This window comes from Anastrepha ludens, chromosome 2, assembly GCF_028408465.1.
Source record: "Anastrepha ludens isolate Willacy chromosome 2, idAnaLude1.1, whole genome shotgun sequence".
Taxonomy (NCBI): domain Eukaryota; kingdom Metazoa; phylum Arthropoda; class Insecta; order Diptera; family Tephritidae; genus Anastrepha; species Anastrepha ludens.
This window is the reverse complement of record NC_071498.1, coordinates 97,947,040-97,970,001: the sequence shown is the minus strand read 5'-3', so window position 1 is coordinate 97,970,001 and position 22,962 is coordinate 97,947,040. Positions and strand designations below refer to the sequence as shown.

The window sequence follows — 22,962 nt, the reverse complement described above, 5'->3', positions numbered from 1 at the left end:
ACAGTTTCTATAGGGAAGATGATGAAACCGCCAAACATTTACTGGCATTATGCGGGTAAACATATTTTACCAGAGGATGAAATAAAACTCAATAAAAATGGACAAATATTAAAATTTATTGGGGAAGTTGGATTCATGGTAATACTCTGAATCAATGAAGGAGGCACAATAGAACTTTAAGGTCGCAGTGCTAAGCTTCCTGATATTAATAATATGTAATAATAGCGCACTACTCTATAAAAACAAGTGTTTGCAGGTGTGCAAAAAAAAAAAAACTATTTAATTGTTTGCGATGAATCTTTTTTATTTTTCGACATAGACTCTTTAGAGGCTTATACACTTCCTCCTCCTATTAGTGGTGTGCGTCTTGATGTTGTTCCACAAATGGAGGGACCTACAGTTTTACGCCGATTCCGAACGGCAGATATTTTTTATGAGGAGCTTTTTTCATGGCAGAAATACACTCGGAGGTTTGTCATTGCCTGCCGAGGGGCACCAACCCATTCGGCTACGGCGGCCGCCAAATTTAATTACTTCTTGATAATAACTGTCCTTTATTCTTGATAGCTAGACTTGAAAATTACACTAAAATATATGTACTTTCTAAACTTAGCTAAACTTCAAATAAAACAAATAGTAAAGAAATAAATTATTACTTCGCTCCTAAATAAATTGTTCCACTCCTTAAATTACTGTTAGACGTGCAGTAGTAAATCATAGCTTTCAGATGTCCATTTGCTGATTCATAAACGCACATGTTGACAATTTATTTGCACTTACACTCATCCAACCAGAGAGTTCGTGTAAATGTGTAAATCTGGTAATAAACCCAAAGGAAACCATTAACTTTCAACAGCACCAAATATCAATTGAAAATTTAATGAAATGGCCAAAACTGCATGTCGCCGTAGCCCGAGTGTGAAAGATACTCCCAGATTAAATTAAACATATTCGTGTGTTGTATAGTGGTACTACGTACAAACAGTTTGAAAATCAAAAAACAATAAAAAAAAAATGAAATAAATAAAAAAAAACCCCACCAAGTAACCATCTAAGCAACTACGAAATAACTAACGAACTAACTTACAAAAATAAAAGCAAAAAAAAAAAAAATTAAAATAAAAAATGAACAATCATAAACAAACACCAATATGGAGATCGATATGTTGCAGCAACATGACAGTACAGCGCAGCAACAAACGAGTGGGTAGTGTGGCAATAGCAGTAATGGTGATTACTGTTGTTCGCGCGTAAAATTTTACTGTGTTGCCGTAAAAATACGAGTTAACAAAATTAGAAAAAAATGTAGAGTGCAATAAAATTAAAAAAAAAAAAAACAAATATGGGCACAAAGAAAATGAAATAAATGAGAAGTGTAGCCTATAAAGAAGCGGACGCACTTGTTGTTGCTAAATTGAGTATCTACATACATATGTATATGGATGTGTGTTTGTAAGTGAGTAGTATAAGACCTAGACTTTTTGCCTCTTTGTGCCTGTAGCTCTGATTGGCATCACCTGCCAGCCAGCAAGCAACAGTAACGCGCTGAGGACCAGCTGTTTTTGCTTGTACACATACAAACGGGACCACGGGACCACGACACTTTGACTGCTACTGATCTTGTTGCTTCCTGTATTGCGCATTGTGTGCTGGTGCTGCTGTGACTGTACGCACTTAGGCATGTCGTGTTTCCCTAACATTTGGGTACCATCGTTACAATTGTCATTGTGACTGCTCTGAATTGCAATCCGGTGCGAATGCAAGAATAAGTTTTTTCTGTGGCTTTGCGAAAATGCTTAGATTTAAAGATATTTGCTCCCGCACTTAGTTGTGTGACAAGTACGAATATAAATACATACCAATAATTTCTCCCAACAAAGCTTTTTTCGAATGTCTAAGAACTTTGGCAATCAAAGCACAAATTCTAGAACAAGTTAAACTAATTTGGTTCCTACAATTACTAATGCATTTTACTTTCGTATTCGCAACACGCCTGATTAACAATTTATTTTAATCAAGACTCTATAAATTCCAGAACTTGGCTTTGGACATTGACAAAATTGGTGCTTGAGAGTATTAGGTTCGTTACAGACCATGTATGCACCAGGGCCGTGCCAAGTAACTAGTCTGCTCTGGAGCCTTCGCCGGCTTAGATGGAGATTTTCTCAAGTTGCAATGAGCATCTTAATTTTATTCTTTGAATGGAAGACATTCAGTTTCACTTCACCCTCCTAGTTTTTGTGAGACATTTTTTATTTTAAAAATTCTTTCAGAAGTTCGTCATTGGCTGAGTCATTAGTAAACTTTTTTTATATGTATATATAATTTGCGCTTAACTCCCTATGGGGTGTTTGGCCGAGCTTCTCCTTTTGTTTGTGGTATGCGTCTTGATGTTGTTCCGAGTGAAGTCCACTAGAGCATAGCTCTAAGGTCAAATTTCAAAAGAAATTTACTGTGGAATTTTTCTAATTTTTATATAAAATTACATAAAATGTATTTCTTATCATCTACGTTTTTAATAATAAACTCAACCCACACGAGCGTTTAAATCTTAAACTGTTCAGCTACAGTAAAAAAAATCAGCTAAAGAATGATTTTGAGTTAAACTATCGTCAATCATTTGGGTGAGTTTGTTAAATCAAAAATGCTTGAAAGAGAGTTACAATTTTAACACAAGGATCAAAATAGCTCCAACGAAGAACTTAAGAAACGGACTAAGCGAAAACTCTATCATGGAACCAGTTGAAGGCTTTAGCAAGAAATGGGCAGCAATGGAAATCTTTTATTGTACCATGACGCGCCCTCGATATGACGTAAAAGCAATAAATATTAATACTGAAAATAGTTCACGAAGTTCGTAATTCGTTTTACATTTGTGCCTTGATACTCGCGGGGAAGTATTAAGGCTAACTTTTGCCCGACGAAATCGAATGAAAATAAACCCTGTGAGCAGATTGACTATAATGCTTAATGCAGTTTGTGATGACATGTAGAAGTACCTAAACGCAATTACTCGGACGCGCATAGTGAGTCTGAAGGTAATCTGAGCTGAAACTCATTTCAAGTGTGATAGATCTCAGAGAACTAAAAGTTGTTAAACGTAGTTATATATTCATATTAATTTTAACATTATTTGATATTTTTGATTTGCAATTTTTTTGCTTACTAGGTAGCATATTAATAGGGTTTCATTTGCCACAAGTTTATCGCTTTTACTGATTACTCCAGTAGTATTTCAAGTGTTTATTTTATTGGAAAATATAGAATTTAAGTGGAAAAACAAGCCAAGACCATCAAAACAAAGAGAAAATTCCAACAGTCAGTAGCACTACCAGCATACGCGGTGAGTAAATGACAACAACCAGTAAAAACAACTACACAACAATGAAAGCTGCCAGCAACAACAGAAAAATCCGCACCACTCCGCTGTAGTTTCAGCTAACATGCTACTTGCCAGCCTGGTGCACCCCACTACTAACTTCGTTTACGCCGCTGCTGCTGATACGTGTAAATTCAGCGGAAACACTCGCGCGCATACCCACTACGCTACTTGGATGCATCACCGCGTTTTACGGCCCAACATTATAACGCTTAGCGCGTAGTACAGAAATTTGTCAAGAAGTTTTAGTTTAAGTTAACCCGGTAGTGGTGTGGAGGGGTGCGTTATACCACGGTTCTCATATTTTCTCAAATATACCTTATAGAATCCTAGTACGGATATTATCGTTTCCAACAGTTTTCTTTAACGTCTCAATAAAATAGAATTGACATGTTTCATTTACAAAACTTGTTGCTGTTCGCGTTACCGCGAAGAGTCATAGCTCCCTGTAAAGGAGCATAATAAAGTGCTCAGCTAGTAGTTCCTGTTAGGGTGTTGCAGCCACTTGCTTCAGCCACCTCCCAGGCATGCCAGGAGGCACCTCCTTAACGTCCTTACGTGGACGAGATCCAGGACAAAACAGACCGATAATTACTGCATCGGATATTGTACAGACAGACAATTAATGACATTCACCGGGAGACTCTTACCACCTTCTTAAGCTCCCGACCCCCGAATATCGTCATCGGAGTCCAAACCCCACCCATTGCAGACGAAAAGCTCCAACTTCCCCGAGAGTCGCGCGTAACCTTGGCACAATTACATTCTGGATACTGTAGCAGGTTAAATTCCTACCTTTCCAGAATCGACGCCGACATACTAAACATATGTCCGGCATGTGAAGGTACCCCGCACGACACTAACCACCTTTTCACATGCCCCATCAAACCCACTCATCTAACACCCGTCTCCCTCTGGACCCAACCTGTCGAAACAGCAAGTTTTCTGGGCCTACAGTTAGATGAGCTAGACGAAAACGGCCGGTGATTACACTACACTGACAGGGAAAAGTTACGGCTACAACAACAGTCATAGCATAAGAATGCAAAAGTCGGCAGAATTAGAATGTTTTAATAACAGCTTTCTACCGCCTCTTTTAAAGTTTTTTCTGTTTTGGATGATTTGGGCTATTTACAAGTTATCCTAGCGTATGTGTTGTGACGTCGCAAAAACATAATAGACATTTTATAAAAGTTCAAAAAATTTGTTGTTGGCCTACACAGAAAAAGTAATTTAAAAAATACAGATTTGAGTATACAAGTACGAGGAATTATAACGCTTAACTGATTTCTGTTTACATCAATTTCTGTGCTCTATGCTGTGTAATGCAAACAATTCTTATGCAGTATCTGTTTTAGGAGCTGATTTATTACAATAAAATTGAAGTTATAAGACCACTAAATAAGTTTTCAGTAAGTAAAGTTTCGGAACAAAATATTGTATTATTCTTGAATAACGGGTGGAATGAAGAGTTGGGACGAAAATCAATGCGGCATATGTATATGTATGTTAATAAAGTGGAGTGATCAAAATGCGGACAACAATGCAAGTGCTAAGAATTTGTTGAGTTTTCATCTCCTTCGACCGGATTTTGTGAAGAAAAAAATATAGAAACAAGAGCAAACATTTCCAAAAAATAAATTAGTAATTCCAAGTTCTCGGTACTTTCGAATAATTGCTATTGAGCATATACAGGGTGCTCCATCTAGTTAAAAATAAATGTCACATGAAGATGAAATATTTATGTCAAGTAAGTAAGTATACATTTATGTATGTATAATGGGTCAGCAAATTTTTTTCGAAAAAAGTCAACCATTACATACCTCTAAATTAAATTTCGATCCCTCAAAATTTTAATTAATAAGAAGCTAATATGGATTTTAATATTTACTTAAGTACTACGAATACTATTATATTATGTTTTTAATAACTTATACTTGTGAAGATTTTGGTACGAAGATCCTTTTCTTTTAATCTGTTTTTTATCTATCTATTTTTAGCCTCATTTTGGCGCTAAATGTTAAATTTTTTTTTTTGATTTTTATTTTGGAAAGTTTTAGTTTTATTTACATACAAAATAATTGCATGCAGCGACTTTTCCTATTACAATATTACAATATTAAAAGATTAAATATTTATTATTATTATTATTATTTCACGATTCTTTATATACATTATGTACATGTAGAACAAAGCACCAAGAAATTTTTTTAGAATTTTCTTCCATTTAAGCACATGCGCGGAAAATACTCAACATCGTATGCAAAAAAAACAAAAAACCAAATGTCAAAAATATAAAGCGACTTCCAGCTTACACTTTATTGTTCTCATATCGAATGGGCCTGCCCAGAAAAAAAATGTTGAAAATAAAAAATTTTGAAGACAATCTTTCGAAACAGAAAACATAGAAAATATTGCGAATGTTGTAAAAAGATGAAGTGAAGTTACGTACAGCTTCTTTTAATACGTAGCTTCTATGAAAAATTGAGGGGCTCAAAAGTGACTCTAGGCTATGCTCTAACGAACTTTTTCTTATAATTTTTTTTTAGAATCTGAATCTTCTACTCCAAAAAATAGTCCCATACATATTGACCCGCCCTAATGCAAATATGCCAAAGTGAAAAAAAATCCATAATTCAAATTCCAAACGCTAGGTGAACCACCATCGACAGCAAATGTGTAGCACTCTATTATATGGGTATTTTTATTTGGTGAAATGCACTTTCACAAATTTTAAGAGTTCAGAAATACATATGTATGTATTAAAAATTATATTATAAGAACAAACTACTTAAGAATTCTGCGCGGCCACTGTACTCGTATTTGTACAATTTAGTGTGTATGCGATTATACTCGTACTGAGTTACATATGTGGCATGACATACCCCATCACACCACTCAAGTAAATTTATTCCACCACATCAACGCTGGGTTAATTTTGTTTTCAGAATTCAAGAAATTTGTTTTACTTTTATCTAACGCTTAGTAATCTGGCAGGCAGTTAACAACAACATAGGTGACAGTCGAACAGGTGGAATCTTAAACTTCAACTTCAGTCGCAGCTTTATATATACACACACACACAAACATAGTAGAAAAGTATGCATGAATTTACGCTAGGTGCATTTGTCGATGGTGGTGTAGTAACTTAAATGTGCCCGTATGTATTTATGTAACATTATAATGCCTGCTATTGGCTCCTTATCATTTGCTATTTGTTGGTGCGTGGCGCAACGGAAAATGGAAGCTACTGTGGGAAATGTTCAAGAGCATATGCGGATGTTGCCATTCGCGATTGACAATTATATTACTCACAGGCCTACATGGACAATGACTATTCACATAGATGTATGTATATAAAACATTTATAAAGGGTGATTTTTTAAGAGTTATAGGGAAGTTTTTCAAAAAAACACACGTAAAATTCAGAAAACTGCATACAATTTTTATTTAAATCGATAGTACAGTCCATATAATTTAATGTTTGAAGATTATTTCATGCAAATGTTGACCGCGACTGCGCTTCAAATTTTTGGTTTCAGCGACCTCAAATTAGTCTAAAAAACGCTTTTTGGTCGAGGACCATTTTCGGTGTAAACTAGTGTTATTGACCAAACTGAAGATGTTTGACAGTGAAACAAAACACGAAACGTGCGTCAGCTGTTTAAACCGACTGTTTAAAAAGATAATAGCTAAAAAATCACCCGTTATATAGTATGTATATCTCTAATGCATGTATGTATGCAAATATACGTAGATCTATACAAAAGCATCGATACATACATTTCACTGGGGAGTATCATAAATGAGGTGCAGCTCAAGAAAATTTTCAGATAAGCTTGTGAACGAATCGATTTGTTGGCACTGTATAGGTAAATATTTGCATTTTATTAGTAATTGGCTGGAAAAGTCAATTGCAAAGGCTAGTCTTGAAGTCGTAAAGGAGTAGTTTCCGTATTAAGTGGTGATTGTGATTTAGTTAAAAAAAAAACAAAGAAACCAACAAGTGAAAGATTTTAATATTGTAAGTTGCAGCAGGTGCTAATAACTCAAAGGGAATTTGAATAGTTAGTATACGAGTATTTAGATATGCTTCATGGACAAATTACAAGAATTTCTTGGTTTTAGAACAGGTGCCATGTTTTCCGACATAACATTCTGCATACATCGACTTATAGGGAAAGGGGAATCAACGTAAGAGATTTGTAGTGAGTGAATTATTGTTTGCTCCGGGTAAGCTTGGAAGTGTATTTACAAAAATATGTATGCATTTGAGTTTAATGTTGCAAGGGCGTGCTTTGGCTATTGGAGAGCAGCGGAGGTTCTTAAAGCCAAAGGTTATTAACAAAGGTAAGAGGTAGTCTCTTTAATGATTTGAAGTCATACGAATTGCCAAACAGAGTGCAGGTATGCAGGTGTGGTTATGTGAACATAGCGGTACGCAAAATGATGTAGCAGATCAAACCAAACCAAATAATAAATTACAAAATTATCAATATCAACACGAATTCAAACAAATACAGTAACGTTAATCGAGATTCTAATTTGTGCACATTCAGATTTTCCATTTTTGATTGCCGGACATTTTTTGCTTTCCTCACTACTCAAATCTTACAACAAACAAATTTTATTCCGACCGGCTTCGAGCCGTTAGGTTATGTGTTTTTTTACGAATTTTTACGCAACTACACCTAAAGCATATAAAACAAAAAAAAAAAAGTAAACCATTTCAAGTATCGCAAACAGAGGTCAATGATCTCAGCTTTATTGCGAAATATATTTTACTTTTATTGCAAAAAAACCTTTTGACCGACAATACGGAATTAGTCGGCGCATTGTCTTGCTCTATATGACACTTAACATGCTAATGAGTGTCAATAAATGTTCTTGTATGCTCAAATAACGGTGTAAGGTGTCAAAATGACAAACTCGTAGTGAATGAACCAAGAAAAAAATGTACATACCATATAAAAATACATGCATAAAAAGAATGGATTTATTTCTATAACTACTTTATTACATCAGATAAGAGGATTACATTTACACTTTATATTTGGCGCCTTTGCATTACTATCTATATTTTTATCGACAAGTTTAATATTTTTTAGCATAAATTTACATAGAAGGTTTTCTCTTAAGGGCTTTATTTGTTCTTTTTTCAGTGAGTTGAAGAATTCGTCTCGCCCAAATGATGGAATTAACTCGAAAAAATTTGTGTGCGATGATTCATTACGATTTTCGACGTAGAGCTATCGCGACAGGAAGCTATAGATCAACTTACTTCGACATTGAAGCACCATTTAGTGACCGTGAAACCGTCTACCCTTGCAGACGGTTATTGTGCCAGAAACAATCGATGCTGTGCGTCAATGATAACGCAAGATCGTTAGGTGACATATGTAGATCACGAGATGGAGGCATCTTTTGGAATTAGTCGGACCAACATACATTCAATATTGCGGCCATCAAGAAGATTTGGTCTTGTTGGATACCTCATAATTTGACAATTGCCCAAAGAAGGACTCATGTCGATTGGTGTAAAGAAATGTTGAAGAAATTCAGTCGTGGTGATCCAAACCACGTCTATGAAATCGCAACCGGTGACGATTCTTGCATATGAGCCGGAAACCAAACAACAATCGACGGTATGGGTAATTCAACAAAAATTGTTCGTGCAAGAAACAACTGAAAGTAAATGGTTGCATGTTTTTTCCGAAAATCTGGTCAACTGTACCACTACTTAGTCCTACCTTAAGTTACGCCCGTTATAGATATGAAATTATAATACTTTTTTTAATGAAGTTAGTTTTAGTTAATCATGGAAATATTAAAAAAAAATTTAATTTTCATTCGAAATGGTCACCATTTGCTTTTACACAAGCCTTCAAACGATTAGGCCATTTAGCTTTTGCAGGTCGCACGGTTTCCATAGATATGGACTCAGATCTGGACTTCCAGACGGCTAATCTTCTGCGGCTATTAATCCAGGGTAACTGATTCACCCCGCTTTCTAAGATATCCTTCTGGTACACTTTTGCCCTGGTCTTAATCCCTTTTTCACAGAAATGAAGAGATGTAACGCCTTTATAAGCTACTCCCCACCAAACCACTACGGAGGCTGGATGGTGGCCTCGCAGAACCCTTGCGTCAACATTTTTTGCGTCTTTAGAAGTTTTAGCAAAGACTTTGTCGTTTTGCTTATTAAAAACTTATTCCACAGTGAACATTTTCTCATAGCTGAAAAGAATATTTTCATGGTCGTTGACCGCGTGCTACCGAAGAAGCTGCTTGTATCTGTCGAGTCTAATTTTCTTCAAGCGCGCTGTCAAAAGATGACCAGTTGAGCGACGGAAGGCTTTCATGTGTAGATGATCTCTAATTAGTCTTGACATGGATCTGGTCGATACATTTATTTCCCTGGACATGATTTTCTGCTTTCTAAGGGAATTCCTGGAATTTTTTTCTCGAACGACTTTTATGGCTGCACTGGTTCGAACCATGCGAGGACGACCACTTTTTTTACTATCTGTCGCTTCAGACGTCCTGGAAAAACGATTGACCGTGCGGTAAACAAACATTCTCGAAATATTAAGTTTTTCAGCAATTCATATATCTCACCTGCACTTTTACCACACTTTTGTAATGCAATCGCTGCAATGTGATTTTCTTTAGCTGCCCACTCCATTGTTAAAAAGGGAAATATGCCACGAAACTGAGTATAATTTATGAGTAGACAATACATACAAACAAAAACAAAAATAATGGAATTTTTTTCTTTGTCACAGAATTTATGGCAAGTCTAAGTATATATATAATTAAATATAAATTCCCAGTAAGTCAGATTTAAAAGCTGATGGAATAAGCGTAGAATCTTTGAATTGGATAATTTTGAAAAGAGGATGAAATATTGTAAATCGATTGGCCCATACTCATCAAATATGATATGCCTGAAGCCGTCCTTTCCGGGTTGCAGCGAAGGTTGAATTTTCACTGTCTTAAAAAAAATTCAGAAAAGAGGTAGCTGTTTCGCTGTTTCTCATCAACTTTATAGTGACTTTTATGAGAAGCATTTCACGCACAATCCCAGCCGGCAACGAGGCTAATATATATACATATGTATGTACATAATTTTCTGTGAATGCACGCATCAAAAGTGATGTCGTGCTGGACCCCCCACTGTGTGTAGATACTTTCTACGTCACGCACCGAATGCGGGAAAACTAATTATGATGCCACCTTTGTGATAAAATAAAACACTAAGAAAAGAAAGGAATTCATGATTATGCCACGGAAAGAGATCGTTTCCGAGCAATTCTTCGCGCCTGATTATAATTAGGGCGCTTCTTTATCACAATTCTGTGCTGCATTGCATCTTCAGCCGCGCTTTTGTGATGTTTTAAAAATCAGTTTATTTCGTTAAAAGTGATTTTGTTGGAAAACTACTTGGTTTACTACTTGGTTTGTGAGTTTAAATCATACTTGCATGTGGGTTCAGATAATTAATTGGTCTGTGTCTGTGCGTTGTGATTTCAGTATTTTTAACCATTTAATTTCTTTGGCTTTTCTTTTACTTTCCTCCTTACGGCGCACATTCAAAGAATTTCTACTCAGAATACTTAAATACTTAAATGGGGTTCAGAGATGCATAAATATATTTGATTCATTGTCTTACTACAATTAACGATGAAATATGAAACCAGTCAAATTGTATGCCTCACTTCTGTTGTTTGGTTGGTCACTTGGAATGTGACTTAATGCTTGAGTTTTTGTTAACTCTCAAATGCAATTGTATTGTTGATGCTTTTACATCTTATCAGAACATTAGATCAAATTGTAATATAGCATTCTTTGAAATAATTGAACTTTGATCTAAATTTTAAGAATTATAAAAAATCTCACAATAATTGTGGGAAAAAGATTACATAATTACAAGCTATGACCAGATCTTTTTTTTACTAAAAACAAATATGATAAGGGAAAGAAAAAAATATCTGAAAAGTTTCTAAAAACATAGTTTTATATAACTTTTCGTTTGACTAGCAATTTTGGTAAAATTTACGTTTGAGAAAAACTATGTTGTGTGAAAATTATGAAGTGGGAAAAGAGTATGTACTTATTCGAGGCACATAATAAAAGTGGCAGTATTGCAGCACTTATAAACGTTGCAAATGCTAAACTGATACTTTTCTGATGTCAGGCACCTATTTTGCATAGATAAGTGAAAGAAGTGTATACGTATGTAAAAATACTGAAGTTTTCTATAAATATTTTCCTACATAATTTCGATATTCACGATAATTTGTTATTGAATTGCACAAAGAAAAGAATAAACCATCGTGCAAACATAATTTTTACGATGCCCATTCAAGGCGCAATTATTAGGGGTGATGGCACTAAAACAGAAAATAGAGAAGAAAAAAAGGACGAACTTTGTTGAGCAGCCGACAAGCAGTTGGAGTTAGAAGTATTAGACGATGATGTGACTGGAACGGCTTTTTGTCAATTCGCTGGCTTCCTAAAAAACAAATCAGCTGGCTCACTTAAACCACCTTTAATAGATTCATCTTGTGCCAATTTAAAAGACATTGCACGCAATAAAGGCCGATTTTCGATACTTAGAACGCTATACTTTTGCCAAAGTTGCCAGAATTTAACACCCGTGTCTAGCCAGACTTTTTCGAATTCAGACGTAAATTTAACATATTTCTATTATGGCTAACGACTTGAGCTTCCAGGTAGCTTTTCTATCGATTTATGGCTATAACCTTTTAAAAAGGATCCTCGAATAAGACGCAAAAGAATAAGACCCGGGTGCCCAACCGAAGGTTTTAAAAAAAGTGTCCAAAGGAGGGTCGTGCAACACAGCGATCGTGATTGGAACTCGTAAAATTCTTATGTACTATGTATGTAGCTGATGTGGCTGGTATTAAATTTACCCCACTGCATGTAAAAAATCATTCATTCAAAAGTGACACTTACATGTCAGTAGTGAATAATTCCTAGACGATACCTTTTCTTATGCCATCCTTCACATTTATTAAGTAGACAAATTCACAATTTTACAGGATGGAACAACGCGTTAATATTATTGAAACATATTATGAAAAAGGCTGATCCTAAGAAGTCGCAAAATTTTTGACTTTCCGCCTTGTTGGGAACGTCGTGAAGGTTGTTCAGCAACACTTTGCGCTGCAGCAGATATTTTCCTATCAGAATTAAAAACTAGGAAATTAGGAATTATTCACTACTGCCATCTGGGCATCACTTTTGCAAGATTCTTTACGAGTATAAGTAAATTTGACCGCAATTTGTATTGATAATTCAAAGTAATTAGATGAGATACTTGTAAATATATGTATTTAAGATTTTTTTCTCATAGCTTTGCAGGGATCTACGTATAAATTTTATTATAAACCACTCGTACCGTAATACGTAGGACACATACAGATTTACGTAAAATCAGCGCATCTGTTTTTTCCCTTGATGTTTATTGTTTGACTTTTTACAGGAAGTATTCTGGCAACATTTACTTGTTAGTGTTTTTTATAATACAAACATACAAACACATACAAACGTCGCTCTAACTTCTAAACATACATATTTAGTGCTATAATAACAGCGTGACACCGACGAGGAAATTGTAAAATTATTCTCAGTATTTTTTCAACTTAACTCTATTTGAGTATTTTAGTTTTTGTATCGCCTATCGCGATGGCCTCGTAACATCAGCATCAGCACATACAAGAAATCGTAATATATATGAAGATATCTGCAAAGATTTATCCCATACAAAATATATGTATATTGTGTTTTAAATACCAAAAAAGTTAAAAGAAAAAAAAGAAACAATAACACTCAAATAGATAAAGAGTAAATGCAGTAGAAAAAGTTCACCAGCGCTAATGGCTCGGCCTATGCACATACAGTCCTACATCTATACATACATTAGTGCACACTTGCTTGAAGCATCTTGGGATTGGTGAGTGACTTTAGGTAAGTCAAGCGGTAGTGCGGTAGTACGACGTATGCGCACGCGCATCAGGCACTCCCTCTCAAATATGGTTGGGGCAATTTTCATGGAGAGATGGTTGGATGTTAGCGCGATTGTGTGGACCACATCCAGATGATCAACCGCTGAGATTAGAATCGTCGCTTGCGGTTGACGTCTAATACTCCCCTACCTTAACTTGGTTCCATTTATTGCTGTTGTTATTGCGACGGCTGCAAATGCTCGCGGAGTTGCCACAGCCTTTCACGTTTATTTTGTACATGTACGTACATACATGTGTGTTCCCAATGGCTGTGTTGCGCATGTTGCAGTTATTTTTGCTAGATGTTGTTGTTTTTGCAAATATGTCCCTCTGACCAAAGCGGCCTAATGGGCTTTATCTTAGGAGTAGTAGTAGTAGTATTTTAGTTATTGTTCTTGTTGTTGCTGATGATGAGGGCACAGCAACTCACGGAACATATTGCCATTTTCAACATAAATAAATAAATATAAACGTACATATACACACATATAAGCCCGTATCTGCAGCTATATGCTTACATGTAACGAGAATGGACCTACCTTTCTAAATTGTATAAGTACATATGTATGTGTGCTAGTTGTGTGGGCTTTTCATTGCAAAGCCGATAGATATTTTGTACTTTGTTATTAAATTAGTAACTTTAATATTAAAACTAATTACGCATTAAAAAATTGCTTCAGCCGTGTCAAACATTAAACGCACGATCACGTTCTCATTAAGCCAAACATTGCCCCATCTATGAACTTTTGTCTAGTCAATTTTAATACTTAAATCACCATTTAAATAAGTTGGAGTTCACTTGCAACGAAAGTTAATGAGGACGAAGGAAATTAATTGAAAACTATGAATCAATACGCAATTTCCAGTTTGATTTTAAAAAACCTCAATTGGATTTTTCTTAGCAAGCCTGGTTAAACATATTTTACAAAGGAGGAGGAAATAAAACTCAATAAAATAGGGCAAATGCTAAAAATTAAGGAAGTTGGGCTCGGAGAAATACTCTGCATCCATGATTTTTCACAATAGATTTTTCAGATAATATAAAAGAATGTAGATATTACTATTGGTTGGCGCAAAATTAATTAAAGAAGAGAATTTACAATTGTTGCAAATGGCGCCGTACGTCAATCATATTTGACACTTATGAACTAAACACCTGTAGTACGCAAACAGACAAGTAATGGAGCGCGTGAACGTCAAAATAAAGCTTTACATCACCTAAAATATATATATTTTTTTATTTAATAAAAGAGTTATTCAAATATAAAATTGATAGACGATTAATTCGGCGCTATTCTATACAAAATGGTAATATCACCTTGATCGCGGAACAGCCGCCAGGTAACGTTCTAAGTGAAATGATTAGGAGTTTTTTGTTAGGTTGCCACATCTGTGATTCAGATTCCGACCAAAATTTTATCGCCATTGTTTAAGATTAAAGCTGCGTCTTCACGTGTTTTCCAGCTTTACTGTTCTAAAAATGGATTTGAATTTGAAAATACTAGTTTTTATTATATCTTGTTTTAAATGGATCCGTTCAGGACATTATAGTTAATGATTTGAGTTTCTGCCGTGTTGCTGCAAAGGTGATCCCAAAGGACACGAATTTCATGACTGAATGGGGCCACAACATTCATCAATTTATTAAACGCTCTATGGTCCAATAGAAGTTAAGGGAAAAATATATTTAAATATTCATCAAACTCCATTCCACACCACAAATTTTTGCCAGAAGGTCAGACAGGTAATAAGGACTATTATTTAGGCGTTTTGACATGACAATGGATCGCCACACAGTGTCATCGATGTCCGTGATATTTTAGCAAAGAACGAAACGAATTCACCTGATAAGGCTCCCTGCGATTTTTTCTGTTTGATCGAGTCAAAACGAAAGGAAGTAATGCAAACATCGAAGACGATTCTGATGGCTATACAGAAAATAAAGTTCCAGAAATGTTTCGAGAGCTGGATCAAATGCTGGCATAAGTACGTTGCAGTTGATAGGGCGTCCTTTGAAGGTGATAATATCACTTTGAGGAATAAACTTGTATTTTGAATTTTTTGAATATATTTTGGAAACTTTTTTTATACCCCAGTCCGATATAACAATGAATTGTGACACATACAAATAAGTATGATAAAGACAATAGTGAAATATGATGCGATATTATGAGGCAGTATGCTAATAAACTAAATGAAAAATATACAAGGAACTGTTCTTTATAGATATGCAAAAAAATCGAACCTCCGAGTGTATTTCTGCCATGAAGCTCCTTATACTATTTACCGTTGGGAGGCAACATAAAACTGTAAGCACCTCCATTTGTGGAACGATATCAAGAATCACACCACAAATTCGAGTAAGAGCTCGGCGAAATACCCAACAATATATGAAATATATAGTACTACTAAATAGCCGCTGTGACTTGCTAAGCTTTAATAGGTAAAATATCTTAATTTAGCACTTCTAATATTCCGTGGGTACTAAACTATCATGGAAATACAATATATTAGAGAGGAATAAAAAGGGCAGCATCGCACTATATGCATGTAAAAAGATGCTGGGATTAAATGGGGTCTCTCTCCTGCTATAATGTATTGGTGATACTCAGCTATAGTAAAGCCAATATTAATATACGGCGTTCTGGTGTGGTGGACTGCGCTAAGAAAACCGACATATAAAAAGCCTATGGAAAGTATTCAACGTCTTGGTGCCCTCTGCACAACAGGTGCATTGAGAACTACTGAACGGCAGCGCTTGAAAGAATACTCAACTTGTACCCATTGATATTGCGGCGGAATGTCTAGCAGCTAAATCCGCCGTAAGACTCAGCGCGACAGGCGAATTTACCTGTAAAACATTCGGACATAGCTCAATAGGCTATATGACTCCGAAATGCAATTGGGTGAAGAAATTCCGAACAACAATAGAAGAAGAGGGATGGAAAAAAGGAATGAAACCTAACCCAAATACTCTTAATATGTTTACTGATGGCTCGAAAATGTTAGACGGAGTAGGGGCAGGGATCTATTGCGCAGAGCTAGGCATCAGGCAGCCATTTAAGCTTCCTGACCACTGTAGTATTTTTCAAGCTGTCTTTGCTGTAGGTAAGGCTGCGGAAATAGCATTCGCAAAGACATCAAGCAACTCTAAAATAAATACATACGTTGGCAGTCAAGCTGCGATAAAAGCAATAAACTCATATGAATTTTTATCTAAAAATGTTCTAAAAAGCAGGGAAGCCATAGAGAGTTTAGCCGCAGACAGACGGTTGCATATCTATTGGGTACCCGGACATAAGGGCATTGCATGAAACGAAATTGTAGATGAGACAATTCGAACCAGAAAACGACATACTGAAACCTTTAAATACGGTATATAAAGACATCGCTGCGGTCATGAAAATATGGATAGATAGGAGGTGGAATAATATAGCCACTTGCAAAACTGCGAAAATCATGTGTACAGAGTGCAGATAAATACGTCCAATTCGTACTAGCTCTGTCTAGAAAAGAAAGCAGAACTATCGTAGGTATGCTGACAGGCCACAGTTTGCTAGCGGCGCACGCATATAGGGTGTTTTTTTTAGAGGTTAGGTTTTCAAGATGAAATAAAACGTATATAATTGAATGTTATGGCCAAGAATTTAGCTTTATTATAAAGATAAGGGTTTGCCATTATGTTTTAAAAATGATTTCGGGCAAGTGGCCGCCGCGGCTGGCTCGAATAAATTCCAGCCGAGAGGCCCAATTTTCGACCACTTTTTGCAGCAATTGGGGCCGTATGTCAGCAATAACGCGCCGAATATTCTCTTCCAAGACGTTAATCGTCTCCGGCTTATCTGCGTAGACAAGCGACTTCACATAGCCCCACAAGAAATAGTCCAGCGGTGTTATATCGCACGATCTTGGAGGCCACGCCACAGGTCCACGGCGCGAGATAATGCGCTCACCAAAAGTTTCCTTCAATAAATCGATTGTTGCGTTGGCTGTATGGCATGTAGCGCCGTCTTGTTGGAACCAAAGGTCGTCCACATCAACATCGTCCAATTCAGGCACGAAAAAGTCATTAATCATGGCTCTATAGCGCTCTCCATTGACTGTAACATTATGGCCGGTTTCATTTTTAAAGAAATATGGACCACTGATTCCCTCTGCCCATAGAGCACACCAAATAGTGACTTTTTGAGGATGTAACGGCGTCTCAGCAATGGCTTGTGGATTATGTTCACTCCAAAAGTGAGCTTCATCGCTGAACAAAATTTTCTTGTGAAAATCGGGATCGGTGGCCATCTCGTTTTGGGCCCAAATTTGCACGATTTGCAAACGTTGTTCAGGTGTAAGGCTATTCATTATGAAATGGCAAACCAAACTGAGCATAAATCAAGTGACAGCTGTCAAAAAGACCATCTACGAAAAAAGTAGTGCCAACTTGAAAACCTAACCTCTAAAAAAAACACCCTTTACAAGATAGGAATCACAAACAACGATAGCTGCAGATTTTGCAATGAACTAGAAGAGAGGGAACCGCTAGAACATCTTCTATGTTCTTGCTCTGCATTAGCTAGAACCAGATTAAAATGCTTAGGAGCTTTACAATATGAAAAGTTAGAATACCTCTCGTGGATAGAGCTCCAAAGTTTACTTAGATTCGCAAAAGACGCAGACTTATTACAAGATGTCTACTACAAAGAAACGTAAGGGTCTCGCTCCATCTGGTAACACTAAGAATCAATAGGTCTATGTGATGGCTTTCAGCCAGCCAGGTCAACCTAACCTAACCTAATATTCCGAAAAAATCACCGCTCTTACGCTCAAGTGTGTAGTTTTACCCCTCCTCGAAATTGTATTTTAGTTTTAATTTAAATTACATGGAATGGTACGCTGTGATCAATCCGAATGTGAAAATTTGTAATGAAAATTTTAATTTAATTGTTAATATAGTATTACGAAATGGGTAGCTACGCTGCTAAATTTATATTTAGTACAATATTTTTTAAATACTTTCATGGAACATTTCAATTGAATGCTTAATTACTGAAATATTTTATTTAACTTCGTTGGTTTCAATAAGAAGATGTAGAGGGTGTATCTGTTCCTATTAAGAAGGAATGGAAAGTGAAGAAGACGTTAACACCTTGACGCCCGGGAACGAGATTTCTCGTTTTCATTAGACATTTATTGGTGACCCTGAACGAGAATTCTCGTTTTGGTTATCAGCGTGATTCAATAACAATTCATTGATTGTTTCCGTTATAACGGCTTTTGGTACTGCTATTGAACGTTATCCATTGAGTTTATAAGTAAGTTTTCAGTACGGTTTTTATTTCGCAATGATTGGTGCATACATAAAGTGTTTAAATAATCGCAGTAATTATTAATTTTGTTTGTATACCTTCGTTACGGATGGGCAAGAAGTTTTTTCGGAGGACTTGTATGAATATGTTTTCGATGTACCGAGTAGTTGTGCAAGTGAGAACAGTGATTCGAATAGAAAAAAGTTTAGATAGCGACATAATATTTGTGCCGTTAGATACTACCACTAACAAAAACGTAGGTATAAAACTGAGGAAAACACATTGAAGTGGGTTGATGTTATTATTCGTGAAATGAAGCGATTTCTTGCTATTATAATTTTAATAGGTCAGGTTAAAAATCTTCATTATGTAGTTATTGGCCAACAGATCCATTATATGAAACACCAATTTTTGTAAAAATTTAAATATATTGATGTGAAAAAAGTTATCGTAGTTTTATTATACGCCTCCCAAATTAATTTCCAGTTCTAAAATCACCGGTCTTGTAGAAAATTTCAGCAAAATATTAGCGGTCGGCAATGTGTTAAAATCGCTAGAATCCAGTGTGGGTGTGAGTTTGAGTTTTTCAGCACCAATTCAGGTGAGTTTTATTACTCCAAAAGCAATATTTTTCAAGTCAGAATCCTTTTTTTTAATAAAAGTAGTAAAATAAATAAGTAATGTATCATATAATTCAATAATACGAAATTCATTCATTTATAATGATTCCTTAAGATTTTTGGGTAAGGATTTTGGACCTTTGCACGTTGGCAACGGCGAATATCGTAGGTGATGGAACGATGAGCTGTATTAGCATTACGATGATATAGACATAGCGCAGCGAATAAAGATCCAGCGGCTACGTTGGCTGGGTCATGTCGTCCTTGCTATTATAATTTTAATAGGTCAGGTTAAAAATCTTCATTATGTAGTTATTGGCCAACAGATCCATTATATGAAACACCAATTTTTGTAAAAATTTAAATATATTGATGTGAAAAAAGTTATCGTAGTTTTATTATACGCCTCCCAAATTAATTTCCAGTTCTAAAATCACCGGTCTTGTAGAAAATTTCAGCAAAATATTAGCGGTCGGCAATGTGTTAAAATCGCTAGAATCCAGTGTGGGTGTGAGTTTGAGTTTTTCAGCACCAATTCAGGTGAGTTTTATTACTCCAAAAGCAATATTTTTTAAGTCAGAATCCTTTTTTTTAAAACCGTTTTTATTTAATAAAAGTAGTAAAATAAATAAGTAATGTATCATATAATTCAATAATACGAAATTCATTCATTTATAATGATTCCTTAAGATTTTTGGGTAAGGATTTTGGACCTTTGCACGTTGGCAACGGCGAATATCGTAGGTGATGGAACGATGAGCTGTATTAGCATTACGATGATATAGACATAGCGCAGCGAATAAAGATCCAGCGGCTACGTTGGCTGGGTCATGTCGTCCGAATGGATACAAACGCTCCGCCTCTGAAAGTATTTGACGCGGTACCAGCTGGTGGTAGCAGAGGAAGAGGAGGCCTCCTCTGCGTTGGAAAGATCACGTGGAGAAGGACTTGGCTTCACTTGGTGTGTCCGACTGGCGCCGGTTATCACGAGAAAGAAATGACTGGCGCACATTGTTAAACTCGGCCAAAATCGCGTAAGCGGCTATCGCGCCAATTAAGAAGAAGAAGAGCGATTCTTTAAAAAAAGTTGTCTCTATACATTTATAATAATCATATCACTATTACTTCAAAGCATATTTCCTAACCATTTTCAACTTGTGGCTATACAATTTACTTTAAGTCATATTTTGAATTTTGGTAAACTCGTTTACTACCGATGGGCCGCTTTACATCATCTGACACATCCAGCTATGGACAGAGAAATAGCGCTTTATGGTGTTCTCTATAAGAACTGTTATTTTTTAGAAGATTAACTGATATTCGTAAATATTTTTATGCCAATGTTGTGCTGTGAATCACTTCCCTCTAATATCGGAAAACAAGTTCCCTTGTTTTAATGTTTCGTTTTGCCATGTTTTACTCAATATATTATTGCGTTGTACAACGAAATAGCGCAGTTCTATTTCAATAAATCTATTTCGCCAGCGCAAAAGACTCCAATTCGGCAGGGCAAGGCCATCGTTAAAAAAAGTAAGTGTGGCCATTTTACGTTCTCTCAAGCGATAACGCTGGAAAAAAATTAGGAATATAGCCTGAACATGTCAAGCAGACTTTTGCGAAGATGCCTTAATAAAAATAAGCTTTATGGGCGTGTCAGCAGCTGTAAAAAAAAGTCTCGTTTATTTTTCGCAAAAGCTCATAAAAGCAAAAACATAAAATTCTGTAAAAAATACTTTTAACGGACGAAACTAAAATTTATATGATTGGTCCTGATGATGGTCCTTTTGTTTCTCGTGAAATCAATGAGTTCAATCTTCGGCACACAAGAAAAACCGAAAAGCGCGGTGGGGGTAACATGAAACTTTGGGGATCATTTTCTTGCAACGGAGTTGGCCCAATAGTGAGCATAAAATAACGCGATTTCATGGATTTCAAACTGTGTATTCATGGATAACGACCCCAAGCATACATTTAAGGGATAGGCATTGAGGTAAAATAAATTTTAAAATGTCAGTGCCCTATGGCAAGGAGTACAGAAAGCGTGGAACTCTTCCAAAAGTTAAGTTAAGTTAAGAAAGTTTACTTCGCAGGTGTGAGGCAGTTTTAAATATTAATGGATACTCAACAAAATACTAAGTAATTAAATAAGTAAATTTAACCAATTTAAAATTATTATATATATACTCGTATATATATATTTTTTTTTTGTTTGCAGATCAGTACAAGTGCGCTGTTTTTGTGTAAAGTTCAGATGTGATTTTTAATTGTTCTTTATTTCGTGTTTTTTGATGATACTAAAGAAAGCAACAAAGATTTGTGCAAAATTAACTGTTTTACTTGGCCATCCAGTAAAATTAATCATCATTAGTGCGCTATTTTTCTGTCCATAGCTGTATATTATGTAGTCACAATAACCATTTTCTCTTTTTAATTAATTTTTTTATGTGGAGAAATGCACTTACTGAAAGCAGGACAAACAGTTATGAATTTTGATTTTAAACGTATTCATTATGCTGAAAACGCTTTCAACTTCTGCATTTGAGTTCAGAAAAAAATATTATAAAGGACACTTTTTCAGCATTTAAATTTTTAAATAACACTAAATTTAAAGCTTAAATCACTAAGTTGGCAACTATGGTAGAACAATACAATTAGGAGTAAGCAATCAGTTGTCCATGCAAAGTAGTACGTTGGTGAGTTCTTCCCTCCCTAGGTTGCATTTTTATTTATTTGACAGTTAACACTTTGAATTTAGTGCACTCGATATCAAATTAGCATATTTATAGGACCCTTTAACTATTATCGCAATAAAATCTAGCAAGCTTGATTAAAATAACTAAGTGCAAATATGTTAAAGTTTTGTATAAATCTAATTATAATTACAATTATTATTACACGCTTGTTGGTGGTCTTGCCTGTGTAGAATAAACCTTTTTGATTTGCACGACGTTTATTGCCCACCCAAAATGTATTCACCACATTCCAACCAACAACAAACGCCAAGCATTTGTATAAATAAATGACAAACATATTCATACTATGCATTCGTGCAAAGACACAACCCATCACTGATCAGAAACAATCAACGACAGCGCCAAAATAAATCATCCCATGAAATTGTAATGCATCAAATTCAAGCGGGGCAAATCCTTTCACCACACTGTGAGTACACTCCCTTTCATGTGCATGAACACTTATTATAGTATTAGTGCAAATATAAAATTCGTCGCTGTAATTCTACACAATTGCAGCAGAAGCACATACATACGTAATATACGTACAATAAGAATCATACTATATGCATTATAAAAATAAAAGAAAAACGTTTTGACTCTGCACCTTGGCGGCGACCTACCACAATAGCTCCTTTCACAATAAGTTTTTTTCAAAAATCATCATCATCAAAGTATCATCAAGTTCAAGTAAAATACTGACAAACCGTGACATTGTCATCGACAATGCAGAAATGCATACACCTCCACACATCATCGCCAATGAGCGAATAAACAAAAGCAAATATCGGCCGCTATAACTACATGCAATAATATATATACGTACATATGTACATGTATAATAAGTACAATGAGAGCATGAGGGTTATGAGCATTCATGTACTTATATGTTATGTATGCATG

At 35.7% G+C, this 22,962-nt stretch overlaps 1 protein-coding gene across 1 annotated transcript in view; it reads right to left on the bottom strand.

Annotated features, from left to right (window-relative positions):
- LOC128871571 (DNA polymerase alpha subunit B-like) overlaps positions 1-3,560 on the bottom strand; it is a 32,951-nt gene extending 29,391 nt beyond the window's left edge. Inside the window, exon 1 of the mRNA XM_054113428.1 lies at positions 3,480-3,560. Coding sequence (XP_053969403.1) covers positions 3,480-3,560 — 81 coding nt within the window. The remainder of the gene's footprint in view (positions 1-3,479) is intronic.
- Between the last annotated feature and the right edge of the window lie 19,402 nt (positions 3,561-22,962).